The sequence below is a fragment of the Hippoglossus stenolepis genome, chromosome 14, assembly GCF_022539355.2.
Source record: "Hippoglossus stenolepis isolate QCI-W04-F060 chromosome 14, HSTE1.2, whole genome shotgun sequence".
NCBI lineage: Eukaryota > Metazoa > Chordata > Actinopteri > Pleuronectiformes > Pleuronectidae > Hippoglossus > Hippoglossus stenolepis.
The window spans coordinates 26,575,323-26,595,352 of record NC_061496.1 but is presented as its reverse complement, the minus strand read 5'-3'; the positions used below and the strand labels follow the sequence as shown (position 1 = coordinate 26,595,352).

Below are 20,030 nucleotides of genomic sequence, written 5' to 3'. Positions count from 1 at the left end.
GAGAACATTAATAAACTGTCACCCCCATTAAACGTATTTTAGGCATGTTAAAGATGACAGTTTTGGTCAAAACTCAAAGTATATCCATGACTGTATTATACCCAAGCAGTCCATATACATACACTTTTAGCATTGCAATTAAGTAACATATAACAGCTACTAAGTACTGAAGTAGTTTAGCGACTACATAAAGAGTGTTGAGGGAACATGGACAAATGAGTGTAGAAGAAAAACTGCTGTTTTATTTTGAATGTTTGAACGTCACTACCATGACATACAACATCCGTACACGACATCCAGTCTACAGAAGTGTACAAATCACTCCTGCTTCAACTTTGATCAGTTTGCCTTTGTTGCACATAATAGAGATCATTGTGAAAAAAAAAGTCTTGTTTAGATTTACCTTCAAATAAACTTACTCTTGCAAAAACGTGTTCATACAATTAGTTTACAACCTTCCTGGTCATCTGGTTGTGTTTCCAGCTTCTGTACATAAATTATTAAACACTGTCGTCTCATTCCCAAAACTTCAAAGGCACTTTGATGAGTACAGTTTTATAATATAACCAACTGAACAAATGACCAGAACAACAAAATGAAACACATGTTTTCATAAACCTTTGCTCTCCTTTAATAAAATTCAGGGATAATTAGAGGGCACAGATTACTATTATACTCAGAGCTAAGTCTCCAGGCTCTGCACGTCCTAATGACTATGTGGTACAACTGGAAGATCCTCAAGATCCACGTTCAGCAGAGCTACAATGAAGTTTCTCAAGTTCAGTACTGGGAACTGTCCCAAGGATTTGCATCATTAGTCTGGTGTACCTGCTGAAATACTGTTATGTTATGTGTTGAAGAGGTCATCTCTTACCAGTCCCAACAACGTCCATTTGCTGCTTCAGAATAAAAAAAACAGAAGTCGAGCAAAGACTACCAAGATCATTAGACTTTACTGGCAGTAAATATTTTCCAGTCATCAAACATGTGTGGTGGCCAATGGTCAGTGCACTGCAACACTTAAGAGAAGTCAAGAATACATCTTCATGAATTTGACAACACATGATGCAGGTCGCACAGACGACAACAGAAGTCTTTCCAGGGGACACAAAATAGTGATACTGATACTGATTTCATACAAATAGGGGAAACATGCTCTTTGACAAGCAGGTTGTGATGTAAGGCAGACAGTTTGTAAGGCAGACAGTTTGTAAGGCAGACAGTTTGTAAGGCAGACAGTTTGTAAGGCAGACATGGAGGGACGTGGAGTGCTTCACATGATGGGGCAGTTTTCCCAGTGTTGGGCAAAATGCGATGGCTAGGTTGTCAGATATCTGCAATAATATTCAAATCATGCTGATAAAATAAAATAAACAACTCCAACTCCAATGAAGAGAATACAACTTCAGTAACTTTAAAAGTCAGGACAATGAGCAAGTCGGGTTCATCACTTTACTCTAGTGCATTGAGCTCTCTCAGCAACCATAAGCACTTGATCTTAAAACATCTATCTTCACACAGACCTTGACTTTCTCTGTGAGTCTGCTGTCATTGTAAAAGCATGAGCAAGAGGAAAGCAAGCTTTTCACTTAGGCTTGTAACTGCACATAACAAGCACAGACCCTGGGACTGAGAGATAACAAAGCACAGTGCGAACAGAGGAGATGAGATGCTCTTCCAACACCTTGCTGTACTCTCTAACCCCCACACAAGACTCGTGGGTGATGGGTGTTCAAAAGAGATGTTATTTAAATCGGTGTAGGTAGGCGGTGAACAAACGCTGTCAGAGAGAAATCACAACATTTTATTTCAAGATCATTTGCATTAAAATGTATGTAATTATTGTAAGTTAGGAAGTGAAAGGCAAGCAAATAGGAGGGGAACTGTCTGTCTCTTTTTGCTGCAGACATGGCTGTCAAAGTGGTAAGTGTATGGCTTTTTCTTACATTGAAGTATGTGATGAAATACAGGCCTGCAGTATTTCTACTATTTTGTCAGTGATCAGCTGCTCCTCAAGTTTGATGGAGCGGCGCCAGCCAGGCCTCTGCTCCCACCTCAATAACAAACCCAGCTATTAAGGTTACACTACAGCATAATAATAATAACTTTATTTGTATATCACTTTTCAAAACAAATAACAAATAAGTGCTTTACAACAAACAATAGGAAGTTCAGAGAGTAAAACAATAATGATAATGATACAGATAACAAAAGTATAGACATCATGCAAAAAAAGCTGGTAACTGATTCTGCTAGTCTACCTCTTCTGGGGGAGCAGGCCGAGGCAGATTGTGGCTGGCATGGAGGTCCTGGGAGCAAGGAGGCAAACGGTTAGATTAGCACACAAAGGATTCATTAGAAACTACAAGACAGAGGGGCTGAGGGTTTGGCGAGTTTAGCTCCTACTGAGGTGTTGCTGGCAATAAGTGGCTAGAGTTGTTATACTGCAGGTGATGGGTAGATTGGAGCCTGGTTGAGCAGGAAATCGGGTCAGTGAAGCACACACACACACACACACACACACACTACACCACACACACACACACACACACACACACACACACACACACACACACACACACACACACACACACACACACACACACACACACACACACACACACACACACACACACACACACACACGGAGGGGGAGACACAAGAATAGACAAAAACACGAGGAAAACCCATCATGACATGCTGCCCCTGATTAAACAAAGAGGGGAGTTCAATTCGCCTCAATTTTAAATTTATTGACAGTATTAAGATAAGAAACATGTAAAACATTTAACCAAGAACAGTCAAGCTCAACTTTTCCTACTTTCCTCTTCCAGAGCCTTCCGCTGTGTTTTTATAGACTGCAGACTCCACTCCTAATGCAGTATTGGAGAGCAACAGTAGTGCTTGCCCGAAGAAGAGCTTGCCTCGCATGAATATTTACCCTTTTGCCGACAGCACACACACCCACTGAGGAGATCACAGTTCACTGCATGTAGCAGGTTGGAGCCTTAATGCACCACTGTACCATCACAGCACAACCATAAGAGTTGTGAATGTGAGTTGTTTTCCTATGTTGGCCCAGTGGTACAATGGCCACCTGATGAGGGTGAACCCTGCCGCTCGCTCAATGTCAGCTCAGAATTGGGTTCAGCCTCTCCTGCGACCCTCAACAATACATGTTAGATACTGGATGGAGCACAAAGCACAGGGAGTACATATTTTCTCTGATCTTTGATTTTGTGAGAGGATACCATCGGGTCTTTTATAAAGGAAGACTCGAAAAATAACATGTGACTTATTGGTTTTTAAATGATTTGACAAAAAAATCCATCCTGTGCTTCTCAGAGGCTTCAACTGCTGTAGAAACAAGCTGCCATTCAGTTTGTCTTTGTAAGGACAGGGATACATTTTACCTGGTTGTTATTTACATTTTCAGAGAAACATTGCCAGTCACTGTTTTCAAAGTAAAGATTTGCTTTTCAGTAGGAAAGCAAATCTAATACATGACATGTACTATTGATAATACATATTTTGAGTGATTCTGAATTCTCCATCTGACGACTGAACTTTCTGCTGCCGATCAAACATGCTAAAAATATCAGAAAGTCAGCGCAAGGAAAAAACGAGATACTTTTTTGCAGTAAAGGGGTTGAAGCCCGAATCACAAACATCCTCTCATCTCGAGCCAGGAAAACAAGGTGTGTAAAGGTCGTTAAGAGTTCTGAATAACGTGATCATGATATGAACAAAACAACAAACTGTTACAGCTAACATAAAGCCACACCAAACTAGCCTGGTCTCATGTTAAAAGTTTTATATTTGATTTGTTTCTTGCATGGGTCGGCAACCTGTGGCTCCTGAACAAGATGCAGATCATAGCTTTGTCACAAAAACATGTTGCAGTCATTGATGTTTATCTAAAGTCAACCTTACCCAAGTGTTTACACTTTCATGCAATTTGTACACAACAATTAACTCCATCAACTAAAATGTGTCATCATGGCATGGTGCCTCTTTGCTGATTTCCATAGCTGTGACTTTTATGGGTGTTTCAACATATTCAACATAGTGTTTCAAAACCTGCACAAAGAAAGGTTTTGGAGGACAACAGAGAATTTAATGTACATGGACAGATTCAGTTGCTTTTAAAACCACTTCTGCTGCTGACTTACTGAAGTGTTTGATCTGCTGCAAGTAGTTAGCACACAGCAACAATTTTTTTTTATTTTGAATTCAGGAATAAGTGCTCTGCACTTGCCGGAAAGCATCTGGGTGGGGATGAAAGAATTTCAGGACTGCAGCAGAAATCAGCACAAAGGCGGCAGAAATGGAGGAAATCACCAGCTCAAGGCAAAACGCATGAATTAATATCTATCTAGGCAAATTTACACTTTAAAAAAATGTTTTACCCTCTTTAAAGTTTTCCTGATCATATCGACAGCTAGTTAATGTTAGCCTACTATCTTAGCAGATAACATTAGTCAGTTTAAAAAGTTGACTCACTCAGAAGTGATGTCAGATAAACTATGAATTCAACACGTAATTTAAATAATTTAGATGTTTTGCATACTCCTCATTGATGTCAGTGTCGGGTGTAGCCTTCAAATGCAAGCATTTTCTGAATGGATACAGTCTGTTAGTAGTGCAACGTTTAAAGCGAGTCAGACAGTCAGACAGATTGAGATTTATACCTCTTCAAGGTTCAAGGTGTCTTTATTGTCCCCGAGGTGCAATTTGTTGTACAGCCAGCAGAACAATCACACAGCCAGCAGAGGACATAAATAAAACATAAAAACATAAACAAAATACACAGTTAATACTTAAAACTCTCATGTTAGGGTATTTAAAAGGCTAGTGACAGCAAGGACAAATGAGTTCCTACATCTGTTTGTCCTGCATCTAGGTAAGATATATCTGTGGCCTGGCGGAAGAGGTGGAACTAAAAAAACAGGGGGTGACTGGGATCAGCCAGAATCGACCTGGCCTTCCTCAAGGACATGCCCTTGTGCAGGTTAGGGAGGTCATTTAGGGTGGTGCCTGATATTTTGCTGCACACTCTGACAATGCCTTGTGGATGGTTCTTATTTTTCAAGGTCAGTGACCTGTACCAACAAATAAATGTATAGGAATACGCAAGTAAAAAAACCACCTTGTAATAAACCGTAGCCTCCTTCACATACAAGGCTGACCAGGGCTTGATTTACCCTTTTTCATCAATAACCAGTAATTTCCCGAAAATCCTTTGTTTGGATTTTTGAAACATGAGCCAGGCATTAACTCACTTTTGTATTTAAATTGCACTACATTAAAATAACTTGATGGAGATTTAACAGTTTTATCATGAAAGCTATAAGAAGAAAAGTTCATCCTGACATTTGTATTTTGTGAATTACTTTTCTTAGAGGTCTACACCATAAAGACATCGCCAAGCATGGCTCATAGTTATTCAGTACAAAAAGAGTTAGTGAAAGAATTTTCCCTGGTTGGTTTTGTAACTTTTTGGTGGCCTGTTAACATCTCAAGAGTGCGTGGTCTCCCTCTACCTTTGTTTCGATTCATATCTGTGTGTGTTTAGTGACTGAGCATCAAAGAGCAGAGAGCACTGAGCTAGAAATATAAAGGTTTGAGGAAGTAGGAAGTATAGAGAGGATAAACCCGGACAGAAGGAAGATATGGTCTTGACAAAGCTTTGTTCCGCACAGTGAAGCTCCCGAGGGCTGAATACAGAATGACAGACAGAGATTGTGCGTGTGTCAGTATGTATGACTGGAGGAGGTGTCCAACAGCCCCAGGAATATGACGAGCATACTAAGGATTTCACAACAAAAGTCACCACAGAAAAAGAAAATTGCTTGTGTTCACCATCCTCCAGACCGCATGCTGCTTCCCAAAGGGCAGCAGTTTGTGTGTGTCTGTAATGTGTATACCTGCTTTTGTGTGACAGATTGTTGTATTTCTGTTTGTGTAGCCAACTACTTGACAAGCACAGAAAGATGAGGTAAATTCTCCAAATTCCAGCCAGTTGAAGCATCATCATGCAGCTACAGTAAGTTAGGACTCGGGTTTGGCCTGAGTTTTAAGACTTAATTAGTCAAAGTCATGTGAGTACCGTATTCTGATGTGACAGATGATTGTGTATTTAATACAAATTTTTAGTCCATTTAATATATTTTCCTAAACCAGTCACTGGGTAACAACCATGTAGCTTTCAAGGACAGCATGTTGGTAGTTTGGAAATAATAATAATAATGATCATAATAATAATAACAACAATAATAATAATAATAATACCCCATTAGACCTGGAATTGATAATTATTATTGTTATCTTCATTCTGTTCTCATTGGGGTGGATCTCAGAATGAAGAATTAGGATGTTGCGGCTGGCAATAATTGGCGATGTCTTAGGTTACAGGAGGATGTGTCTGATATTCTTGAGGGACCACAGAGGTCATGTAGAACACTTATGCCACAATGCTATATGCTTTGACAAATGAACACTTCTAAGTACGTCAGAATTCATCTGCACATTCACCTCGAATGATCATACAGTACAGTTTTTGCCATTCACCGATTCACTAACTCATTCATACAGTGCATCTACAGTATGTGCAGCACTTTCTCTATGATAGAGGACAATTTTGGAGTTCAGTATCTATCTATCTATCTATCTATCTATCTATCTATCTATCTATCTATCTATCTATCTATCTATCTATCTATCTATCTATCTATCTATCTATCTATCTATCTATCTATCTATCTATCTATCTATCTATCTATATCTATCTATCTATCTATCTATCTATCTATCTATCATCTCTATCTGTCTGTCTTTGTCTATCATCTATCTATCTATCTATCTATCATCTATCTATCATCTATCTATCTATCTATCTATCTATCTGTCTGTCTATCTATCTATCTATCTATCTATCTATCTATCTATCTATCTATCTATCTATCTATCTATCTATCTATCTATCTATCTATCTATCGACCGATCTTAATGCATTGTTGTGGTTGTGTTCTAACCTGTATCACCTATAGATCACCTGAGATCACCTGAGATCTTAATACCAGATCTGAACATTGTCTGTCTTTCAGTCACTTGCTAACATGTTTACACCAAACATCTTGTTGCACCTTATTTACAACTGGACCTAATGTTAATGAGAAAAGCTGTTGCTGCCAATGTTAGAGTGCTAATTGCAGTTCTAAGCCATGCCCTATTAGAATAGGTTGCACATGGGACAACAAGAACACATACTGTCACAATTCTATATAATTACATCTAGCTGGTTATTTGGATCATTCCTCCACTCAACTGTTTTTTCTGCCTACATCGCTGAGGCCTTGTTCATTTAGCAAAAACATGGTCTAACGTGCTGACCATGGTCAAAGAAATCCAGTTTTGATAATTCAGTTGGCATGATTGTAGTTTCTAGTATTTAATGTCAGTTTTATTTTGGACTTTAGTCAGTGAGGAACATTTCGTTTCCTTGTAAGACATGTGAAAATGTGAAAATATCTTATATCTAACATCTTAAGTGCAGCGTTAGAACATAATAGGGCTGTATGATCAATATGCCAGATTCTGCGTCAGATATCAGTATTAATACTGACCTTGGAATCGGCCATATTGTGATTGATTGATTGATTTTCAGTGTCATCAATATCACACATAGCTTGTTCTAACCTGGCATATGAAGAACATCAGCATGAAATTAAGAAACGATCTGGATCTGTAAAGGAAAAGCCAGGATTTTTTGGGGGGAAAGCATTGATTTAGATTGACTTTTATTATCAAGAACTTGTCCTCTGCCCTTTGGTTTTCATTGTTGCTGATATTTTGAATATCCTCTCTGTGAAGTGTAGTCCTAACCCAGGTTGCGTGTCTTTGTATGTTTAATTTGAACCCTTGCACATAGATGTCATTGACTAAGTATAGTCAGGTCAGTTGTTTTTGGCAGGGAAAATCAATCAATCAATCAATCAAATTGTATTTGTATAGCCCATATTCACAAATCACAATTTGTCTCATAGGGCTTTAACAAGGTGTGACATCCTCTGCCCTTAACCCTCAACAAGAGTAAGGAAAAACTACTTAAAAACCCTTTTAACAGGGTAAAAGTAAAAATAGACCCATTTAAATTTTGTGGATCAAAAACTGACAGCAACAGAATAAAAAGCTGTATTTTCTTTGAATTCATTAAATAATGCTTTCTTTGAGAGGAATAATAGAAACCTTTAAGTTGCATTGTACATGAAGTCATGAAGCTGGAAAATATCATAATTTTTTATATCCATAGACTGTCCGTAGTCATGTTGTTGAATTATTTCGACTGAATTAAAATGGAATAAAACATATTTTCAAATTATACATTACTTGTTGTTGCTCTGTCGAAAGATATAGTGTGTAATATTTCCGACAGCACGTGAAGGTTGCAAATCTCGTCAGAACAGCAGTGAGCATCGAGATTTGAATGAACGGACCAATCAGCGGCCTCGCATGGCGGAAGCCGCCAGCTCAGCTTCACTGTTGACCAATCAGCGCGCGGCAGCGTTGTTTTCCTTGCTTTTTGAATTGAGCTGGACCAGCAGGCTGATACCGTCTCTGGGCCATTATGAAGTTGTTTGCTATCTGCGGACTAAAGCGGCCTCACTTCGAGAATTTTGCCTGTTTTCACATATAAAGAACAGCATGTGTTGATACGAGCTTGAGCGTTAACGGAGACATGTTACTTTCTTTGTGAGGAGAGTTTTGGACCGAAGAGGAATTACCAGGAACTGTTCTTAGTGTTGTGGACTTACTAGCCCGGTAGCTAGCTGCGTTAGCTTGAGAGCTAGTTCACTTTGACTGGCTCAGCAGCCGGTTGATATCCAGAAGGCTCCGTTTTCTGGTTCTTTTCTGTGTTTTCAACTAGTTCTCTTAAGTAGTGTCCACTAAAACAAGCGGTGAGTTTGGTCTACTTTGAGTTTCTTTCTCTTGCACACTTACAAACCACATGATGTTAGATAACGTCTGGCCATGTAGGTAAAGGAATGTGGTGCCACTGTTCAAGCAGCTAACGTTAACTGGCCGTGGGATTAGGTTTGACAGAATTCTCCTGCTGTCCTATCAGTTTTGTTTCACATCACAGAAAGACTAGGTGAACACGAGAGCAGGAACAGTGACGTCTGCTATTACTTCATATCAATAAACCTAATTAGTTTACGTTTTTGAATGAATGATGCTTCTTTAACGTTGCTACTGTCTGTTTTAGTCATAACCATCAATATGACTAAATGTGTTGCCAACACTGAGATTTGTACTGTACTAAACATCACTAATCTGCTGCTGCTTTTCATTCAGCCCGGCAGATACAGTTTCACGGCTGCTGTTATGTAAACAACCCAACATATTACAAAGTTTCAGAAACTAACTTTTCATCCACATTGCCTAGTTTTCACCAAAGTTATCACAGTTCACAAACATGTTGCTTTCTCTCCAGTTGAATTGTCAAACTCGGGCAGCATTTGTATTTGAAGTCTTGCCAAGTGTTTTTTGCCTTTGGTTTGACAGTTGTCACCCTTCTCCCTTTTTTTCCTTGTTGCTATTCTTTCTCCCTCCTCTCTACCTCACCATGTTCTCCCCCTGTGTCTCCCTCTGTTCGTTCCCTGTAACTTTTGATAGTTTGGACAGTTTGGTGCCTCCTTAGGTTCCTGCCATGGCTGACAGCAGCATAGTGACTTTAGGGACAGCTCGGAGCCTGTTGGTGGATTCTTCGGTCTATGATTCGAGGATCGGCGAAACCACCAAGGACCATGTATTTCTTGGCATGGCATCTGAAGATGGGGAAGGTCAGTCTGCAACGGCTCACTGTTTTTTTTCTTCTCCTATCTCTCATTCTCTCTAATCTCTAAATTCCCAAACTAAAGTGCTGCTGTGGCTTATATATAAAGAAAAAGCAGATATACCATGTGTGACCTTCGGTGTCAGTGAAGGTGATCCCTGCAGGTGATCAAAAATTTGGATTCCCTCTGTGCCACTCAAAATACGTTATTCAACTAATTCTTGACTTCTACAGTACATATTTAGACATGCACTCAGTTTCCAGTTAATTGGATACAAGCTAATACTACAAAAACTAAATCCTACGTTTACAAAAGTTATGTCCAATTTTGTAGGAACGGTTTTCAACTTGTATGATTGAATACACCATAGCACATGTGTGTTTGTGCAGTTCAGCATGAGAAGCAGTTTTGGTTTGGTGGACCTGATTAAACCTATAATCTTTGAGCCAGGATTCTCCTGGAGGGTGACAAATTTACTCATTGGTTATTTTCCAGGAGCCACTCCTCCAGCTAGGGGGGGGGGGGTGTAATACTGTGAAATGTAATGATAACACTGACGAATTTTGAAAATTACATTTTTAGAACATAGTTTGTTTTCATAAAATGGTGAAAGATCTATTAATTGGACGTCTGGGTAATAATACTGATATTTTTTCACACAACAGAAATACATACTCACAAGCTCGACAAACAATATGTCTTCAGACACATCTGCAGTCATTTAAGTAATGGGTCATTCATTTGGACTTTAGTTTGTTGATTACAAAAATATATAACAATAACTCAGGTGCAGATGAGTTCACATCCATTTAGGCTCAACACAGATAAGGTACTTTTTTTGTTTTGTGAAATTGGCCGACCACAAAATAATGTGATTCTGTGCCTCCAAAAATATTGTCTCAGTACATGTATTGTTTTTCTCTTATAACGCTACCTACAGTGACCCTTATATAGATTGACTGGTGATGGTATGAAACAATGAGAATGTATTTGTGAAGTTCAAAGTATTTTTAATACTCTAGTAGCAGTAGCTAATATGTTATTTCCAAATATCATCTGTTTTTGTTTGGGAGTTGAAATTAGTTCTCATGTTCTCCTAAAGGGATTATACTGAATGTTGGCCTCCTCTGTTACTTGTATATTAATAACCTAATTTCTATGCAGTCTTCTTTTTCTCTTGCTCTTAATCAATTATAAAGTGTATTGGCTGACTGGTGCCACTGCCTGTCGGTTAGAATGAGAAAACTCTCATCACCTCCCAGAGATGACATGCTTCTTGATCTGTCTCTTTTCCAATTCTTCTTTTCTTCCACTGTGGTCCACTGGCTTCTATTAAGGCATGAGTGTATGTGTGTTACATGCCCCCTCCTCCATGTTCACTCTGTCCCTCTGTTGCTCCCTCAGATATGCTGCCAAAAGTGGAGACAAGGGTTGTTCTGGTGGGAGAAGCAGGCAGAAATGGAGCACTGGTCAAAGCACTGCAGGTACAGCATTCCTCTATTAACCCTGACAGTCCACTGGGGTTCACTGGTTCCTATTAAGGTGGCAGACGTTACTGGATTTCTTGATTTGATAAGTAGGACATGGAAACTCTGTTTTGAAGGGCACGCTGATGCTTCTGGGTTAAAACAGTCAATAGATGAAAACCTTAGCTTCTGTTCATTGTTGAATTTGCCCCAATTTCCTGTAAGTGTTCAGAGTCTGAGCTAGTATGACAGGATACACAATACCTAAATATCATTATATGTATATGTAATCATGCAAACATTACTGAGAAAGTAATGTGCCACTGACTATTTGGTATATTCTATTTTAAAAGCATAATTTCATCCCTGGTTGAAAGTTGTGTTCATACCATATGATTTCAGTTTCTTTCATGTCATTTTTAAAGATATATTATTCCTTTTGGCTGTTGCATGGATAGAATACAACTAGTTCTACTTGGTGCTGTTATTTATAAAAGGAAAAACGTTCCCTCACACGATATGATCGTGTGAAAGGAGTGGCATCATGTCATGAGTTGTTGAGCTGTTCAGTCCAAAGTAGCTGAGCTACTGACTGGACGCCAAGATTTGTTCCATCCTTCCACCAAATTTCATCAAAATCCATTCAATAGTTTTTGTGTAAAGCTGCTGACAAACAGAAAATGATTAGGGGAAAATATAACATCCCTGGTGGAGGTAACCAGTGATTATGTAACCTCTTTCAATTTCATGTTTAAGTAATTCCACACAGATATTGTTTGCTGCCACAAGTGTGTTGAGACCCAAGTCTGACTAGACGTGCCTCTGCACTTCATTGGTAGCACTGTATCAGACCCAAGTTACAGTAAAATGTTTCAGGGACAAGAATGATTGTTCGTCAAGTGATGGATCTGGGAAGTTGTTGTATTTGGTTCAACAGCTTCAGTTGTTATGTTAGTTTAGAAAAGAAACATAGCTTTACTTCTTTTTTAGTAACAATGTGTGTGTTATTGAGAGTTAGAGAGACACCCTTTCCTCCAATCTCTTTCCCACTCACACACCTCCTGCTCGTCTATGGAGATGAGGCGTGTTTATGCAGGGGGTCCTGGTGTAATATTTAGCAGCCTGCACAGCTGTAATCACTTACACTATTAAAGTGCAGCTTCTGCATAGAATTTGCGTTGTTACCTCTCCAAACGTCTGTTATCAACCATCAGTGGACTCTCAGATCTAAGAACACCGGAGACTCCCTGGGATTCTCTTACAATTGTCAACTTTCATATGTAACTAATTTCAATAATGTTTTTTCCTGCTTTTTTTAACAGAGCCAAGATTTTTTTTCTTTAAACAAAACAAAATGTGCCTGATCACACTGTTGAAACCTGCAGGGTTTTTTTGTTTTCACAAGGATATTTATATGTCAATCAGATGTGTTTGTGTCTGCTCCAGTGAGCAGCATCTAGGTTTGTGTCTTTGAGTAGTACCACGTGAAGGTGATTTGGAGGTGTGGCAGCCGACTAAGTGCTGCGGGAATGACTTCCTTCACAGGTCTCCTGAGTCCTGTCACTTCTGAAGGCTTCCTGCTTAAATCATCTATTTCTCCCTGCCAATCTGCAGCACAGCCACATCCAAAGACATCTGCCGACAGCTCCATCAGAGTGCTCCCGATTGTCTGCCTGACCGCCCACCGCCATCACTCAGTCAACCCACAGAAAAAGAGGGGCCCCCCCTACTATTTCTTCACGTCCCCTTTCTGTTCTGTTTTCTTCTCTTCCTTCTCCCTCCCAACGGCTTTGAACTTTTATATACATTTTTAACGGAAACTTCTCCCCAGTCTACCCCCCTGGAGCCTGATAGTTGTCTGAAGTCACTCTCTTTAGACTTGGCAAGGACAAGGGCTCCACCCCTTCTCATACTCACCACCCACTCCCCTTCATCCCTATACTCAAACATCCTCTCTTCTGTCTTCATGTGAGGTTGATTTGTATGAATTTGTCTCCAGCTTTCTTTTTTTAGTCTCTTTTGTTTCTCATTTTCCCCCATCTCCTTTTTCTCGTCCATTTTTTCGTTCTGCTCTTCTTTCAAATGACAGTGTTTAACATCCACTTCCTGCTGGTTGGTTTTTACAGGCCGTCAGAGTAATGGAGGTACCAGTGGTAAAGATAAGAGAAGGCGAGGCGGGCGCCGAGGAGAAAGTGATGATAAAATCTATAGTCAATATGGTACAGTACAGTCTCTGCCTCTTTGAATGACTGTCACTTTGATGGGAACTTTGGGAGGTGCTGCATGAGTCTTAATTCCCACTGGGTGCTCACTTAATCATTGTGCATGGCCAACTCACAGATGGAAAAAATTTTTTTTGGTGAATATTAAAAAATGTGATGTGATACTTTATATGTGGACGGCTCTTTAACAGAGATTTGCACTCATGTCAATGACACTTAGTAGGCTGAGCAGTAATATGAAAACCTGTTTCAAAGGCTTTCTATTTAGCATCATGGTATTCAAAAAGTCTTTATTTTCAGCTGTTATTGTTAGAATTGTAAGTATAACTAAGAAAAAAGCTATCTGCCCACAAAAGATCTCATTAGACTGACCTTGAAATGGGATCATTGGCAATGCATCTAAGAAGCTTTGGTTTTTGAGTTACATCTTCTCTTAAAGAAATTGTTTGCCTGTTGGGTTTTTGCTAAATATGTACATTCATTTTCTTTCTGAGAGTGACACAAGAAGATCAATAATGATTTCACACCTTGCAGAACTGGAGTCAGGATGTGGTGAGCTTAGCTACCCTAGAAGCGGAGGAAACAGCTAAGGCTCGCTTAGTCTAGAGTTAAAAAAAAATACACCTACATACAAACACCTCAAAAACGTACTGATTTATACATCATATTGTCTTTTTTAAAAGTAATGATTTGTAATTTCAGACGAGTAGTGTATTTGAACTAGAGTTTCCCGCTAAAGCATGGATTGCCAGGTTTTGTTCCTGAGGGTTTTGATCTAGTACCAAAATCTGGCAACCTCCATACTCCTGCTGTGCCTGAGTGCAACCCCACGATCCTCTGGGATGGCTGTAGACTTGTGGGTCTCTATTTTATTGAACCAAGTGCACAATGACTGTAAATACAAACGGACAACAAGGCAGTTCCTAAAAGTGAAGCCCAAACACTGTGATCCCTCCAGCAGATGTAATTGTACTCTTAAATACTTTTCCTCCAAATATGGTTTCTGTCATTTTAGGTAGTTCGTATCACACTGATTTATTATCACTTACTCAAGTTTCTAGCAATTTGATTCTATACAAATTGGTTGAGACCCGTGATTCGTCCTTTAGGTGTTTCAAGGCCATCTCCTATTTCCTTAAATAGCCAAATGCTCTTTGGGCTTATTGCTGTTGGAAAGGCAGATTCTCCAGGCAGTAATAAAGAACATTTCTCTGCAGATGGAAGGATCGCTTCCTGGTCTCAAGATAGACATTTCTATTTGTAGATAGACTTGAACAAGAGCTAATGTATTTAGTCTTAAGCTGTATAAATAGTGCATTTGTGAACTGTGGAACCACAAAAGCTGTTTCCATCTGTTTAGGGTTTTTACAAAAGGGAATACGCATCCTGACCCCAGCTCCGAATTTAAGACACAGACATATTTGTATTGATCTTATCATCTCCTCCTTAGAAAGAAGGCAAAAAAGTGTGCCTCCCAAAATGTTTAACTATTCCTCTAACACAGAGTTGTCCAAAGAAATTTGTATCCTAACAGTGCAATAACAAATGTTGTTTCTAACTGTGTTTTGTTTGTGTGTACGCTTTACTCTGCTGATGCCTCTCCAGTTCTTCTGCCTTTTGTCCTGTGTAACCTACTGGAACTTCTTTTAGTTTTATAGGTTGTTGTATAGTCAGGTTTACGGGTAGCATGAGTAATTTCACCTTCTCTGCTCTGCCTCCTCTACACACAAGCAGCCTGACAGCTTGTTTGTGATTTAATTTTTGCTCACTGAATCAGAGCAGAGTTGTTTGAATCTGTGGCTTTGGAATTATTGTTTTCATGTAGCAGCCCTGAGCGTTTTGCAGCGAGGGAGAATATTATGCTCATGTGTAAAAGGTATTGTGCACTCTAGTGCTTTCTACAACTATTTATCTTGGTGCATTGATAGGAACAAATAATTTCACTAAATAACATTAAAAGTCTTTCAATCAGCAATCCTGCAGAAAACACCACAATTAACCATGAATGGGTTTTTACTAAAGTATTGACAGTGGTTTTTGAAGCCAAATAAATATTGTTTTCCTGGAAAAAGATAAACAAACACCTAAAATATGTGCTTAACTACAGTGTCCAACTGCTACCGGTAAATACAATTTTACAGCTCAATAATACCACATTTTGGACAATGAATGAAGTCACTGGGTAAAAGGCTTCACATGTCACATTTAGTTATTTCCTCACTCAGTAGGTTCCATTAACTCTACACTGTCAGTGTTACGGTTGAACAATAAATGTAATCCAAATTTTGCCAATTGCAATATCAAGTTCACAGGGGCAGAATTTGAATGTTCAAATGTGTCACAACAGACCATAATAAATTAAGAGCTGTGGCAGTACAGAGATGCCCCAGCCTGCATAATACAACAACATTCTCCATTTTGAGAAATGGCCTGTTAAATTACTGCTTCGCTTCTGTCTCACAGCTGTCAGCAGCTACCTTTCCAGCACCATCTATAAGTCACTTTGAAATTGAAACTACTGTACACATATGAGTATGCAAAGGGTTGTTGGAAAATTGGAGATTGAATTAACTAATAATTAACCAACAGCCTTACTAACCAGGCTAACTTGCGTACTGTGTCTCTTGTCATGTACAGATTGATTGTGGGCTTAAAAATATTGTTGTTCTTCCTCTCCAGGACATCAACATCCCATGCATAATTTCGGAGAATGTCCAGGAGTTTGGAGATGAAGAGGGCACAGATTTTGAGACAGTGTTTGTCCTCACAGAGTTTGATTCCCCGGACTACAGCTACCTCTATAAACGTGACAACCGCATTATTGGGCCTCCTGTTGTACTGCACTGTGCTGCGAAGGAAGAAGTAAGTCGTTGACTCGCAACATATTTATTTTAGGCAAAGGATCAGGGGCATGAAATCTGCGTCGAACTAGATTTACCAAATTATGAAGTAATTCAATTGATACAAACATGGTAAATGCAGCATTTCCCCCACCTTGGTCAGATTATGCTGCTTCAGCCTTTTTAACCAGGAATTCAAATTTTAAATGAACAGCTTAACTCGGCAATGATCAGTTCGGGGGAAATATGTTGTCTGCTTGTCGTGTGGGGAGCACCCACCAAAGACGAGCCTGAGAAGAAGATTGATTTTTAGAAAGCAGGGTGCAGACACAGAGAAGTTATTATGACTCTGAACTGGATGATGAGCAGGCGCTACCCTTCCCTGCTGTGCTGTCACATGGGATGCTAATGTTGAACACAAACAGTGTGTCCTGACTGTCTGCTATCAACATGATAGCACTCTGCAAATTTGTCAGCTGAAGACAGCACTGTAATGTAACTGCGTTTGGATCGTATTGCAGAACATCATAAGTCTGTATATCTCTTGACACCAGGGGATGTTGGTTTGGGCCATTTTGCAGTCTTTCACCTTGGCAAACATTTATCTGACAAAAAAGTATTGTATGTCATGGTCCAATTTTTTTTTTTTTTCTTTCCCTATTCTGGATTGAATTGGATTATCATCCAGATTCTTGTGATACTCTGTCATAGCTGTGAAACTATAATTTACATGTCTTACCAAAAAAAGTAAAGACTTGTAAAATTCAAATTTTTGGATGTACTTTTAAACTTAATTCAAATTCTTCTTGCTCTGAATTTTGCTTTTGTTTTTCCCCCACAGCCTCTACAGTTCTCATGTCGTCCTCTCTACTCCACCACCATGCTTAACCTGTCACTGTGTTTCACCGGCTTCAGGAACAAAGAGGAAATGGTGAGTTTATTAATTTACCATCATGAACATTTTACAGAGGAATGATAACATAGGTATTTCATTATTTCTTAATTCTATTTTAAAAGATCTGTGCCCTTAACATCACTCAGTCTTTTAAATCGTGAGGGTGTAGTGAAAATTCAAGAGTTCATTACACAGATAAATAGCCATGTATTGGAAAGTAATCGGTAATTGCAGATTTAATGTATATACATTCCAAACTGCTAGTCCATTAGGTTCACAGATCAAAAACAAATGCAATCAAATATACCAGTCATGCAATACTTTATACTGTGATGAAAGGTATAATCAAAATACTTTATAATAAGAAGCATTTCTGATATGTCCTGGGAGAGGTGACTTTTATTTTATTATTTTCCCTCACTCTAGTCGAGGAGTAAGGGCAGAGGATGTTGCTCCTTGTACAGATTGTTAAAATCTATAGGCAGATAATGATTTGTGAATATGGGCTATACAAATACATTTTGATTGATTTATATTTTGTCCACCTAATTTATATCAAAAGGGCTGAATCCTAGAAACACCACTTGATACAGCTCAACACAATTCAACAGCTCTGCCAACTACATTAATCAAAATGCCAATAAAGTTGATGCCTCTGCAAAACAGTTTCATCAATAACTGAATGTTAAAACGTGTGTGTGTGTGTGTGTGTGTGTGTGTGTGTGTGTGTGTGTGTGTGTGTGTGTGTGTGTGTGTGTGTGTGTGTGTGTGTGTGTGTGTGTGTGTGTGTGTGTGTGTGTGTGTGTGTGTGTGTGTGTGTGTGTGTGTGTGTCCTTATATCTTTGTGAGGACCATTTTAAGCATAGACCCTACAGAGTGAGGACATTTTTGGAAATTGAGGATATATGTATCAGGAAGAAAGCCTGAGGAGAACTAATGAAGTGAAACACTAATGCACAAAATGGTGCAAAACCACAGGCACAGACGTTAGCAGCACCACAAATTCACATCCAGGTCCCTTTGCATACTTTCACACTAATACGATGAATGTATCGGCTCCTGCAACATGTCTGCATTAAAAAACTTCATTCATCAGTGGTTTCAACAAGTAATGACACAAGCAAGACATGATACTGTAGCCTGTTTCTACAGGGCTCAAAGACCCTATAAAACCAAGACCCTTTTATATAAATATAACTCAAAACTACTTAACAAGAGACTGAGTTATCACAAAGTCACTATGTCGCTCACTGTTTTTGTCAGGAAAAATGTTTGCCTTCCTACCCACGTGTTAATGTTTGTCCAAAACCTGTTCCCCTCATCACTATTTGGCAGAGGCCCCTTTGCTGCATCCTAGGTTTAGTGTCATCTAGGACAATTGTTTTTGGTTAATCAAGCCAGAAAGTTTTTTCCCCCTAGAGAAGAACGATAATGTTCCAGCCAGATCAGGTCTGATAATGCAATACTGCATTCAACATGACAGAGCTCGAGAGATTCTGCAAAGGAGAATGGCATGTAATTCCCAAAGCTTGTGGCACCTGATTAATGCATTAATAGCAGTATAAACAACCTACATGCATAGCAAATTGTCTGTCATATTCCATGTTGATATTTATTTTCCCACTTTGTGCTCAGCTTGTATGTGGTATTTTTGTTGTCCATGTAGAAGAACTTGGTGAATCTGGTTCATCACATGGGAGGAACCATCCGCAAAGACTTCAGCACCAAGGTCACTCATCTCATCGCCTACTCCACTCATGGGGAGAAATACAGGGTATGTTTACTCTGTCAACTTTTTTTTTTTTTTTTTTTTTTACTCTTGTCGTTCAGTCTTTGTACTCTGTCATCTGTCAGAATATACCACTGTGCAGTGGAGCAGGGCAATATTGTCAAAAAATGTACATCTCTACCACTCTAATAAATGATCTTGCATTATTATTTTAGAATTGTTAAAAGTTAATACACATGTAGACAATTTAACCTTAAATATACGTTAGATTATTTTTATATAATTGCAGTTAAAATATTGTTGCCACCATTTGCATGGTAAACCACACTTTCAAATAATCAATAGTTGATATTTATTCCCATTCCTACATGGAATTAGTAGAATCATGTAAGCTTTTTGTTGTCAGCATTATTCACTTATCTGTGTGCATGCGAGATGTTGTATTTATTATCATTTCAATACATTTGACAGATAAAATGCCAAAGCAGTTTTTACTGAGGACATTGGCAGAAAAGAAGAGAAAATACAGAGATAAATGTTTGTTTTACCCGTGTAGTGTTACTGCAGTATTTATTCACTACTTGGTGGTGGTCTGGCACATAAGGAATAATAGAAGCACTGCCCCAAATCTTAACAATCCATCAAGATCAGAATAGTGCTGACACAGAAACGCGTACAAGAAGTTTAAAACGGATCAATGGGAAATGGAAATGAAGGAGCCAAAATGAAAATTAAACCTGAAACTTTACCAGCAAACAATGTGGCTGCAACACTTTGTCATGTTCAGAAAGTTGCAATTACAAAGCCAGTTTTGTTTTTATCCTTTTTGTTTCAAAAATTGTATCCATCTGGATTTTTTTCTTGTTTAACACCTCTCCTCTCCGGACTGTATTGTACTTTCTCTCCTCTCTAGTTAAACAAACCGAATGAGCAGGACATTATTAGTTGCTCTCAGCCTAGCATGTCAGAAAGTGCTTATTTATTTCCCAGTTGGATCCTTTTTAAACCGAGCTCAATACTTGGCCTTCTCTATAGGGATACA

At 38.9% G+C, this 20,030-nt stretch overlaps 1 protein-coding gene across 4 annotated transcripts in view; it reads left to right on the top strand.

Moving 5' to 3' along the window:
• The first annotated feature begins 8,595 nt into the window (after positions 1-8,595).
• ect2 (epithelial cell transforming 2) overlaps positions 8,596-20,030 on the top strand; it is a 38,144-nt gene continuing 26,709 nt past the window's right edge. For 2 of the 4 annotated variants that reach the window (XM_035176885.2, XM_035176882.2), the window contains exons 1-7: positions 8,596-8,957; positions 9,676-9,842; positions 11,241-11,320; positions 13,429-13,521; positions 16,204-16,386; positions 17,206-17,295; positions 18,926-19,033. In XM_035176885.2, coding sequence (XP_035032776.1) covers positions 9,710-9,842; positions 11,241-11,320; positions 13,429-13,521; positions 16,204-16,386; positions 17,206-17,295; positions 18,926-19,033 — 687 coding nt within the window. In that variant the 5' untranslated portion in view covers positions 8,596-8,957; positions 9,676-9,709. The remainder of the gene's footprint in view (positions 8,958-9,675; positions 9,843-11,240; positions 11,321-13,428; positions 13,522-16,203; positions 16,387-17,205; positions 17,296-18,925; positions 19,034-20,030) is intronic. The other 2 variants (XM_035176886.2, XM_035176883.2) reach the window with 1 other exon arrangement.